General features: G+C 33.7%; 1 protein-coding gene across 1 annotated transcript; it reads left to right on the forward strand.

The window, feature by feature from the left end:
* Positions 1 to 2313: 2313 nt before the first annotated feature.
* On the forward strand, positions 2314 to 4795 carry LOC18435650 (putative WRKY transcription factor 11). Its single transcript, XM_006845693.4, has 3 exons — positions 2314 to 2990; positions 3326 to 3451; positions 4071 to 4795. The coding sequence occupies exons 1-3, from the start codon at positions 2329 to 2331 to the stop codon at positions 4225 to 4227; spliced, it is 945 nt and encodes a 314-aa protein (XP_006845756.1). The 5' UTR covers positions 2314 to 2328; the 3' UTR covers positions 4228 to 4795.
* The last annotated feature ends 6946 nt before the right edge of the window (positions 4796 to 11741 follow it).

Raw genomic sequence — 11741 nt, forward strand, 5'->3', positions numbered from 1 at the left:
ACTTTATTAATTTTGATTAGGATGCGGCCTTATGGAACTATTTCCAATTTGAAATCCTAAAACTACTCTGAATAAGATTTTATTAGAGCACAGTCTTTTAGGATTTTATGCTCTCGCAAGAGCACAGTCTTTAAGCAAAAGCCACAAAAAAAAATAAAGAAAATCGCGGACTTCTGTAGCTAAGTCGTTGAATTAAGTAACGGGCAGCTCGAGCAAAAGAAAAAGCTGCCCAAACGTACGGTCAGCTGCCCGAACTGCACTCTTCTCATTCATGACTCCTGGCTTTTAGTCAACCCTGACGTTTTCGGTCGTTTGACCCCGTTACCGCGACGGAATCCTAATGGCATCCCCAACGGCGTGAAGCACGAAAACCTTACGGACGGCAGTTCCGTCAAGACACGTGGCAAAATTTCGTTGCGCATGGCTCTCTCAGTCTGACATTCATAATTTAAAACCAATTTTAGAGTTTTAAAAGTCCTTGGTACACGGCAAATTGTCAAACTTATACTTAGGGAAATGTGGGCCGTACGATCTCACCGACTGGAAATGAATGGCTAGATCATCGAGTTGAAACGCTGGTTAGGTCAACTTGCTATAACCGGTCAGAGGGGAGTAGTGAAAACTCTCTTTTGAAAATCAGTGATATACTCGTGCCCTGTGGCGAATTGCTGTTTGTTAAAAGGTTTGCCAAAAATAGAAATAAAGAAAATAGCCATTAGATAAAAATGGTAAAAGTACCCTTTGAAAAATTAAAATGACAAAGTAGTCAACTCCGGTAAATTAGTATTCTAAAACATTATAAAAGTCACCAGATTTGCATTGACTAAATTATTGAGGTTTAAAATACTAAAGTAAATTTACTTTCTTTTCTTTTTTTATATTGTTAGGTGAATAGAATGGCCCATACTCGATTTTTAGCCGGGGATTAGAGGGTTTAACTAGTGATTTAAAAAATATCAGGTCAACATTGAATCATCTGGTCCGACTTGAGAATCGATCACCCATTTCGGTTCAACGTATATATATAGGTAGAAGACGAGTCTAGAAGGGAACCAGCGGTTCTACATAGTAAAATGGTAATTCCCTACGATTAAATGGTGATCCAAACCACTGATTCACCAATCTCGATTGATTTTTGGTTGTTTCATTTTTTTTTTTCTTTTTTGTAGGTTAAAATGGCGGTCAAAACTGTCGATTCACCCTTCAATATCAAAATTTGGGGTGCCCGATCGGGGCCACTGTTATGTTTTTTAAATCATTGGTTCTAACATCCAAGTCATGGATAAGCTGTTATCTTGAAGTGAATTCTCCAAGCTATGATGATGCTAAGTGTTTGGCTAAAATGGCTTTATTGCAAGTTCTGACTTTATTGGGGCTGTTAATATGAAACCAAGTTTTGGTCTTTTAGCTTGAAGTGAGGTTTCAATTGTTAAACTTCGTGTAAGATTGACAAAGTGCACGAAAAAAACATTTGTCTAATTGTCTATGCCAATCGCTCATTTCATCACATTTGTCTATGCTAATCACTCATTTCATCACAATATTTAGAGATTCATTTATTTTTTTGGGTATGTCAGAAGGTAAATGATCTTCTATTTATAGTAAAAATTGAACTTAAAACATAATGTTGTAGCATCTATTATCCTGACCACCTTTTGCCTTGAGTTCATTTTTAAGTCTTGTATTGGTCAAATCTAGAATAACAAACACCGAAGTATCGATCCGTCATTATTTCAAAAGAAAATTGGTCCTAAATATTTCCATCCAAAATCTTGTGAATAAATTTGAGAAGTCTAAGAAGGGAAAGGATAATTTGGTAATTTGCTAAGTCGTCCAGGGATCAGGTCCCATTTTGTCAAATCTTATGAATGAAGTTTTAAAATAAAGCATGGAAAAAGCGGAAGAATTTCTAAGCTGTTTCCCCCTTAACCTTTAACCGGATATAGCCGGTCGTTCCGGTTTTCCTGATTCTCCATCCATTAAAGCACCCCACTGTCATAGACGTTTCGACCCCTTCCTCTCTCTCTCTCTCTCTTTTCCCCTATTTCTCTCTCTTCCTTTCTTCTCTTTATTTACCCTCTTCTGCATTGCAGTGCAAACCTCTCTGTTCTCTCTCGCTCTTACCGCCCTCCCTTCCATTGAAGTTCAGTCCCTCTCTCTCTCAAGAAAATATCGATTCTCTCTGTATTGCAATCCTGAAACCATCACAATACTGCAATTCTCTCTCTAAAACCAATCTCAACCAGCAACTCTGTCCCTCTTTCTTAAAACCCATCTCTCTCTCTCTCTCTCTCAATTTTATGGAAATCTGAGGTCGAACGACTATAAATGGCGGTTCAACTCATGAGCTACAACACCAACAACGCCTACCCCATAATGGAGGACCAAGCCCTGCAAGAGGCCGCATCAGCTGGGATCAGGAGCATGGACCAACTGGTTAAGCTCTTGGGCCGGCAGCCGAACCCGAGCTCGCCCACCGCGGACTGCATGTCCATTACTGACACAACAGTCACCAAATTCAAGAAAGTTATCTCAATTCTCAACAGAACAGGCCATGCTCGCTTCAGGAGAGCACCCACTAATACCCATTCTGCTCCTTTCAGAGAGCCAAACCCTCTTCTGGAGTCAAGGGAATGGAAACCATCGAACCTGGTCTCGATGGCCGAGCTGGCTCCTATTCGATCGAGCCCTGAAATGGCTCAGAAACCCCCATGTCCCAAACCTGTGAGTGCTTGTGAGGTTGTTATGAAAGAGGGGAACAATAACATGGGGTTCAGCCTCTCTGATTCCCCTCCGATGTCTTCCAATTCGAGCTCATTTGTTTCTTCCGTAACTGGAGATGGGAGCTGTTTGGATGGGAAGATTGTGGTCTCAAATGGTAGGCCTCCATTGAGCTCTTCTTATAAGAAGAGGTGCCATGGCCATGAGAAACCAGATGAGAGTTCAGGAAAGTGTGGGAATCCAGGAAGGTGCCATTGCTCTAAGAGAAGGTACTTTGAAAAACCCCAAAGCCTTTTCCCTTTTCTTCCCGTTTTGTTCTGGTTTTTTGGATATGTTTCTCTGAATAAAAACATAGAAATCCTGAGGAGAAAAACTCTCTTTTTTGTCTGGCTTCAATTATTTGGAGATGGTACTTTGAACAGAAAACGAAGAAGACCCTATCCTTCGATTTTTGTTTCGCTTTAGTGTTTGGATATGACAAAAAAACAAGGAAAACCCAATTTTCCATATATTTTATTTTATTTTGACTTGTGTTTATTGATTCAGCTCCTGAGTTTTGATGGGTGATTGAAAATTTGGATTTCCTTTTTGATATTTTTTGCAGGAAGAACAGAGTGAAGAGGAGTATTAGAGTGCCTGCTATAAGCTCAAAGATGGCTGATATTCCACCTGATGAATATTCTTGGAGAAAATATGGACAGAAGCCAATCAAGGGATCGCCATACCCAAGGTTAGATTGATGAGGAAGGAGAAAAATGATTAATGCCTGAATGATTTATATATTGGGGATCTTAGTTTTGATTGAAAGACGATTCTACCTTCTTTTTTTCGACAAATTTTAGCATTATGTGAATGTCAGTGTTTCATAAATCGGACCTGCCTCGGATCGCCAAAACCATCCAGTGCCCAGTTCCGATCTTAATCGGCCGGGTTCTGCCGTTCACCGGCTGATTTGCGATCACATTATGAATCACTTTTGGTTCTCCCCTCTATTACTTTTGGTTCTCCTTTCTATTGAGTCATTGACTGAAATTCAAAATTAGCTGCTTTTTCTTTAAATTCCCACAACTAATTAGCTACAATATTTTGTTTTTGCTTTTCTGTTTTTTTTTGTTTTTGTTTTTTTGCTTACCCCATTTCTGTAAAATCATTACATGCATAAAAAATTCTCCTTTTTAAAGAAATTTTCAATTGATCACAATGCTCTCTTTTCCTGATTTATCCTTCCAAAAACCTTTTACACCACTATTATTTCTTTTTATATATATGAGTTTGAAAACTCATTTCTTTTTTATATATATACGTGTAAAAACGGAATTCTTTTTCATTTTTCTTGTGCTTTTATGCAGGGGCTATTACAAGTGTAGCAGTGTAAGAGGGTGCCCTGCTAGAAAGCATGTAGAGAGAGCCTCTGATGATCCAGCCATGCTTATTGTGACTTATGAAGGGGAACACAGCCATTCTCGCTCTATATCTGAGAGCACAGGCCTAGTCATTGATTCTTGAGACATGCAGAGAGAGAAAGGGACCACTTTGGAGGACCAGGAGAAAATAGAGTGAGAAAGACACATTTTAGTGAGAGAAAGGTTAGAGAGAGAGAGAGAGAGAGAGGTTATTTCCCTTGCTCCAAGCTATAAATCTTTTCAATTGCTTGAGAAAAAGAAAAACCTTGTGTAAATTTGGCTCTCAAGAGAAGAAGCACCACCTTTCCTTTCTACTATTCTTCCTTTTTTCTTTTTTTTTTGTCTTGCTTGATTAGTTTTTAGACATTTTTTTTTAGGATTTTCCAAGGGAAAAAAAAAAAAAGAAAAAGAAAAAGAAAAAGAAAAGGAGGAGAAAGAAGGGGAGAGAGGTTTCTTTATTTTGTCCTTTGTGGGATTAAGTCAAAAGACGGGTCAGGGGTTGGTTGGTTGGGTGGGGTCCTACCCGTCACGTTCTTGGTGGATGTGGTCAAAGATAATATGAGTAAAGGAGGGGTTAGTGGTGGGGCCCAGTCCTAGCAATTTCATTTGCTTTTTGTTTTGACCGATGTATAGCCCTTTTACTTTTAATCAACTGGACTTGAGCTGTGGCATCCGATGCTCTTTTATTTATTATTATCTCTTTTTTTTATTAGAAAAAGATTATACAAGGGGGATGCCCTAAACAGCACATTATGAATTCATTATAACAGGTTGATTTGATGCACCCCCTAAAGTCTTCAATCGATCAAGTATTTATAGATTCGTTTGATTTACATTATTTTTTTTAAGTTTTAAGTTTTATGGTTAGTGATAAAAATAAACTTTCAGGTCGAAAAATTATAAGATTTGAAATTATAAGATTTGAAATTGGATGGTTGCATTTATTCCATTAAGATTTGAAATTATAAGATTTAAAGTTGGATGGTTGCATATATTCAATTGGTCAAGCTTAAAGTTCAAAATATTTTTCTTTCAACTTTATGACATACTAAAGATATTTGATTTTTTACCATTAAAGATAAATATAAATGGTTTCATTGTATACAATTTTTTTCTTTGTTATGGCCATCCAATTTTCTTAGTGTTGGTACTTTGGATACGTTGTATGTTACTTTGGGCTGCGTCGTATTTGTTTGGTTAGGGGGGAATTTATCAAAATACACAGATCAATTATATTTTATACGGTGTTTTTCATTTAATTTTGAAAAGATGTTCAAAAGATGAAAATTGGCACAACGTTGAATACTTGGTATCAAAGGTGTATTTTAATAAAAAAAATTTTTTTACTAGATGCTATCAGTGCCACGATCCCCTGCAAGTATATAGGAAAAATATCTCTATATCTTCTATTTTTGGCTTTCATTTATCAAGAGATCTAAGAATTTAAACTATTTTTTGTTGTATAATGTCTTTATTTTTTCTATCTTTTTATTCTTTAGATTTTTTTGATCGTACATTATTGATTTAAACATTTTGTAAAATGATTATATCTATTTTTGTCAAAACTCCTGTCTTTTTCAAAACTCCACATCTATTTTTTTGCCCCCAAAAATGGAAAGAGTTTCAAAAGAACAAAGATGAATAGTAAAAAAACTCAAACTTCGTTGAGATGTCTTCAAAGAGAACTCTATTGAAAAAAATAAATTACTGAAGCGAATCCAAAAATCCAAGTTCAACTAAAATTGCGGAAATACGAAATATAACTTAAAATCAACAACTTTCAACCTAGGAATCAGCAAAAGGAAAGACTCACCTCAAGAACACCTTCAAAACCTAGGGTGGAATCAGCAAAAGGAAAGACTCACCTCAAGAACACCTTCAAAACCTAGGGTTTTCAAGCATTCATATGGGGATTTCGAATCCGGGTACATGAAAATCTATTACATGACAATAGATTACAAGGAAATATGACATATACACTGTTTACGTATACTTTAATAGTAAGGAGATTGAAAGACATTATACGAGATTATCCGAAATTTTTTTAAAAATTATTGGAAGACATTATCTGAGATTACTCAAGATTTTCTTAAAAATCACTAAATCCATTGGGTACACTTTAATAGTAAATTGAAAGACATTATTCGAGATTTTCTTAAAAATCATTAAATCCATTACACGCGGTGAGAGGTGAAAAATCTATTACGAGGTTGCCGGGTAATCTTCGGAGAAAAATCTATTATCAGGTTGATATGTAATCTTTGGAAATCTTTCAAGTGCCGTATCTTTGTTGTATCCTCTCTTAAAAACATTTCCTTCTGTCTCTTTGCCGTATCCTTGTTTAAAAAACATTTTCCTCTTTCAAGTATACGTTATATTATATAATTATTAAGGTAGGTAGAAAGTGAAAGATAATTATTAAGGTAGGTAAAAATTGAAAGATAATTATTAAGGTAGGTAGAAAGTAAAAAGTAGGGGATATGAAAAGAGGAATCTAAATTGATTTGAACAAGTATAGGAGGACAATTTTCTACTGCAATTATAATAAAAAATTTCTACATCCCTCTATCCCAATTTGGTTTGTCATTTTACTCTCATATAAAAAGAAATTTTTTTAATAATTGATAAGTGAAAATGAGAGGAAATCTATATTGATTTCAACAATTATAGAACTTGATGAGGGACAATTTTGTACTACAATCATAATAAAAAAAATTTCTACATTCCTCTATCTCCAATTTAGGTGGTAACCCGCCATCAGTTCTAGTATAAAAACAAAAATAATAAAAATAATAATTGGTAATCAATGAGACATTACACAACAAAATCATAAAATTTTTTTTTGCGCAACATAACCTAAAAAGATGTTAGTAAAAGCTCAATTGAAATAAGATACCCCTTTAGTCTCTTCTAATGTTTGAAAAATTTCTACTGCAATTACCAAACCTTCTAGTTTACTAATCAAACTTCTTCCCATTTCTTAACTTGTACCATGAAAATTTTGATTTTGGTATTATGAATTAATTGCTCCTATTTTTTAACTTGTACTATGAAGATTTTGATTTTTTTATCATAAATTTATTGCTTATTCGAAATTATATAATAGAGAGACATTTGAAAGACTTCTATAAAAAATAAATAAAAATAAGGCTTATCAAAACAAAATCATATTATCCCAATGACTTATCATGTTGAAACCAAAGTCTAATCATATTAGCCAAACATAACCATATTTTTCATATTTTAATAATAATGCATTTCTCATATTTCTTCCAGACATAGCCAATAATAAAAATGTATTTCCCAAGTTGCATCTAAATACTACACAAACAGTGACAATCTATTTGCATGTAATATATTACATAGTAATGTATTACACCCACAATATATTTCACAGACAATATATTTCCAGGTATCGAAACGGCCCCTAAGTCTGATTCCAAACTAACAAGAACCTCCTCTGCACCTGTTCGTGGCAAATTCTCTAACAACCCGTTTGATGATGATGCTCATTTCAAAGGTCGTGGATCTTCATCTTCTAATTCTAAGACCTCTTCTCTCTCCAGAAACTCAAACCATTGAACCCTCAAAGTCTAATGAGCGTTCTTATAGAATAAAGGGTGGGAAATTTGTTTCTCAAGTGAAAGATAAGGCCTTATCAGTTGGGGAATCAACCATGAAAACCACAGAAAAATTGAATGAGAGTATCGTTTTACATGCTCCAAAAATTCAAAGAGAGGATGAGAGAGGTGAGGGAGGGTGCTTTCAAAGAGAGAGAAGAGAGAGATATGGAGTTTTGAGAGATAGAGATGGGGTCATTTTACAAAATGTTTAGATCAATAATGTAAGGTCAAAGGGATCTAGGAGGTAGAAACATAAAAAAATAGAGACTTTATGCTACGAGAAGCAGTTTAAATTCCCGAATCTCTTGAGAAATTGAAGCAAAAAATAAAAGGTACACATATATTTTCCCAAGTATATACATAATTTGAACCCTTGTTGAAAAATGAGGTTTTGGTAGTGAAAACCAGCCATGGCCTCAATCTTTGATTACTAATTTTGAAGCTCCGAACATAGTGCAAATAAGGTGGATTTATAAATAGTAAAAAAATTAATACTCAAAAAGATATATTGTAATGGGTGTGATGTTATGAAATGGCCACCTCACTTTTAGAACTAAGGTTGCCCTCAAAGACTATTTATTTTAGATAAACTGTGTAGATTTGAAATGTCTTATTTGAGATTGTTTACAAAAAAATTATTTATTTTTTTATATATAAAGGTTACAATCATTCATTAAAGATCAAATTGGATGGCTTGAGATGAGTCACGAAAGTTTGAGAAATTTCTTTTTTGGATTTTTGTGTCTATTCAATGACACTTTTAGAACCATCCATTTTGAAATTTAAGGGACAATAATAACTATAACCTTTATATACAAAAGATAAAGGGTGTGGTTTCCATAAGGTTGCAACCTTAAACAATCCAATTAAAGCACACCTCTAAATTTGATCATAATATGTAATTTTGGAATAAAAAATTCTTAGGATTATCTTAAATTCTATTTTTATATTTAATTATAAAATTTTAAACTCTAAAATAGTTAAAATCAAGTAGATCTATAAACATATGAAAATCTTGAAAATGGACGATTTAGATAATGTGTTGTTGCAAGATGCACTATTCTTGCACTCAAAATCTTATTTTTTTTAATTTTTTTTTTATATCTCGATATCGAGATGATCAATTAGAAACTTTTTCAACATTAAAACAACCTTTTCCGATGCACCTTGGTTGCAACCTTGTATAAACTTCATTAAAACAACCTTTTCCGATGCGCCTTTGTTGCAACCTTGTATAAACTTTTTCCAAAGATGAAGGCTCTCTTTATAAACAATCCTGTCTTAGACAGTATGAAAATCTAGCATCGTCTTCATATATAGAGGATTAAAACAGAGTGGGAAAGGTTTCTATACTTTCCCTTTAGCATAGAAGATCCATGCTTCTTTTACCATCTAGCCGTCCAATTTTGATTAAGAGAGCCGCTTATCGTTTGACTTTAGATCCGACATCTCAAAGTATTTTATTTTTAATTTATTTATAAAAATGGCGTGAACATGAAATTTGGTACGTATCATATTTTTATTGGGCTGCACCTATAAAAAATATTAAAAATAATTTTTTGATAAAATATAATGATCAAAATATCCCTAGAATATTTCATGGGTATTTTGGTTATTTTATTTTATTAGAAATATTCTTTTTATATTTTTCGCTCATGCGAGTTTAATATAGGATTGGATGTACAAAATTTGATGTCAAAATAGTTTATAAAAATAAAATAGTGTAGAGATGTGACATTATGAATGGAGCAATCTTAGCCCTCTATTCAAAATAGACGGTTAGATAAGGAGAAATATATCAGTTTTATATTGTAGAAGAAGCTTAAAAAGCTTGCCAAAATAATATTTCCACCTTGTAAAAATATTTTTCTATTATAATATCAACCACTTTTTACTTTTGGGGCTTGAAATTCTTTTTTTTTTACATAAAATCTTTTCTTCGTTCATAGCCGTTGAGTGTTAATTTCCTTTCCACTCTGGAAGTTTGGTATACGTGCATGTTGGGCCATAAGTATTGATGGGGATGGAAGATTGTAGGTTTCTTTCGGTACTCATTTTATTTTGTTATTAATTGAATAATTACAGCGGAACTCAACCTTGTAATTAAAGAATTAAGGACTTAGTCAATTTGAAACCGCCCCTTTGTTTGACTTATTTAATAAGTGGGTGCAATTGAAACTTGTGGTCCAAAACTTTTCTCCTCCGTGTCCATTTTTCTTAGGTTGGGGACCATATGGGTCCCCTGCCTCTCTTTATGGTCGTTTGCTCTTTAACCTCATTCTACCTAGAAATGATAAATTTTTTTTGATAATTAGTTGTTAGGTATCCATTGAACTAGTTTTTTGTATCTGTTATTTTATTTTACTTTATTTTTTTGAGAAAAATACACAATGAGATTATTTATCTGCATTTGTAATTAATCTGAACCCTTAAATGTGAAATTTGATGGCTACATTTATTCTATTGACCAAATTTAATTTTAAATTTTTTTTTTCTTACTTTGTGACACATCGAAAAGTATCATATTGTAAGTAATTATGGCCTTTCTCATATGAAAGGTAAATGATCTCATTGTATACAATTTTTTTTTTTTTTGCGTTAATAGTTTATGTGTTGTTAAAGGGTTGTCATGTAAAAGAAACGTAATATGGGGATTCTATGTTGCATTGCATTATTTTATGTTATTGTGATTTCGATGTCTCATGCATATAAGTGCAAAAGTAGAATAACTTCTTTGTTTAAAATGAATGAGTTTGAAGATTTTTTTTGTTCTTTTTTTTCAACTTCAAGTTCTCTAATTCCTGAAATGATGATATGAGGGTAAATTGAAGTAGATAGAAAGGTGAAGGGCATTTGAAATGATATAGGTGTATGGAAAGATATGTTACAATCTAATAAAGATATAAGAACAATATAGGGTGGTTTGTGAAAAGAATTCCCTATCCTAGGATCTAATTAGGGTCAAAATATGGGACTCAGGGCTCTTAATTTCAACGGCACAAAGGTATGCAGATGGTTGAGAAACTTGGAATGGGGAATAGAGCATAATGGGGACACTAGGCTAATTAGGGCAAACCATGTCTAAGTAGGGGCTGATAATTGACCTAACTAGGTCTTATTGGGGCCTCCTAGGCGTAATTAGACTTTAGAAAGGTTTGAAAACAAAAGAAAAAATCTTTGGAAATTCATTTGAAACCCTTGGACTCAAGAATTAGGGATTTTGAGCAATGATATCAGATTCGTTTCGAAGTCTTTTTTGGTTTGGTGAGAAAAGTGAAGTAATTTAGTGTTTTGCTTGATTCGGGAGAAGACATAGTACCTTTACTTCATTAATTTAATATAAATAAATTAGATATTTATACATAATATAATGAAAAATTGAAAATAAAAATAAATATAAAAAAAATAAAAAATATATTTTTATATATATATAGTTTTCTTAGCTTCGACTAAAGCTTAAGTCAAATCGGCCTAAAGCACACCTGAACTGACTGAAACGGCCTAAATCTGACTGAAGCAGCAACACTAAGCTTCGCTTTATTTCGGTTTAGACCTAAAATCCGAAAACTTCGACGCAAACGAAGCGAATTTGACATCGCTTAGGACGGGCCTTTTGGGGTTAGAGGCGAAGCGGGTAGGGTTTCAATATGGACCATGATTTCAATCATGTCAACCAACTTAGAAAGGTTCTAGAAGGCTCTGCGTGCATCCCAAGGGAATTCGGTGCTCGTACCCCTTATGAAAGGATCGGTATATAATGTGTCGAAAGTCGAAACCAACCTATGCGCCTATTTGACATTATATAATTTCAATCTATTACTTTCAAATGGTATATCAAATTTTTTAAAGGATTGAACCTTTATAAAAACCTGCTTTAATTTTCTATATGATGAAGTAAGTTACATATTATTTAGATGAAGGTTGAATATTGCTATTTGAGCTAAGTTCCAGGGGTCTAAGTTATTCGGCTAATGTACATCATACTCTATGAGAA

Source organism: Amborella trichopoda, chromosome 12 (assembly GCF_054954075.1).
Source record: "Amborella trichopoda isolate Santa Cruz 75 chromosome 12, AtrichopodaSantaCruz75HAP2 v2.0, whole genome shotgun sequence".
In the NCBI taxonomy this organism is placed as follows: Eukaryota; Viridiplantae; Streptophyta; class Magnoliopsida; order Amborellales; family Amborellaceae; genus Amborella; species Amborella trichopoda.

Bases quoted from the DNA above. Each gene is read 5' to 3' on its own strand.
- LOC18435650 (XM_006845693.4), top strand. From the start codon at position 2,329: ATGGCGGTTCAACTCATGAGCTACAACACCAACAACGCCTACCCCATA. The intron at 2,991-3,325 runs GTACTTTGAAAA...TATTTTTTGCAG, and splicing joins TGCCATTGCTCTAAGAGAAG to GAAGAACAGAGTGAAGAGGA. The intron at 3,452-4,070 runs GTTAGATTGATG...GCTTTTATGCAG, and splicing joins AAGGGATCGCCATACCCAAG to GGGCTATTACAAGTGTAGCA.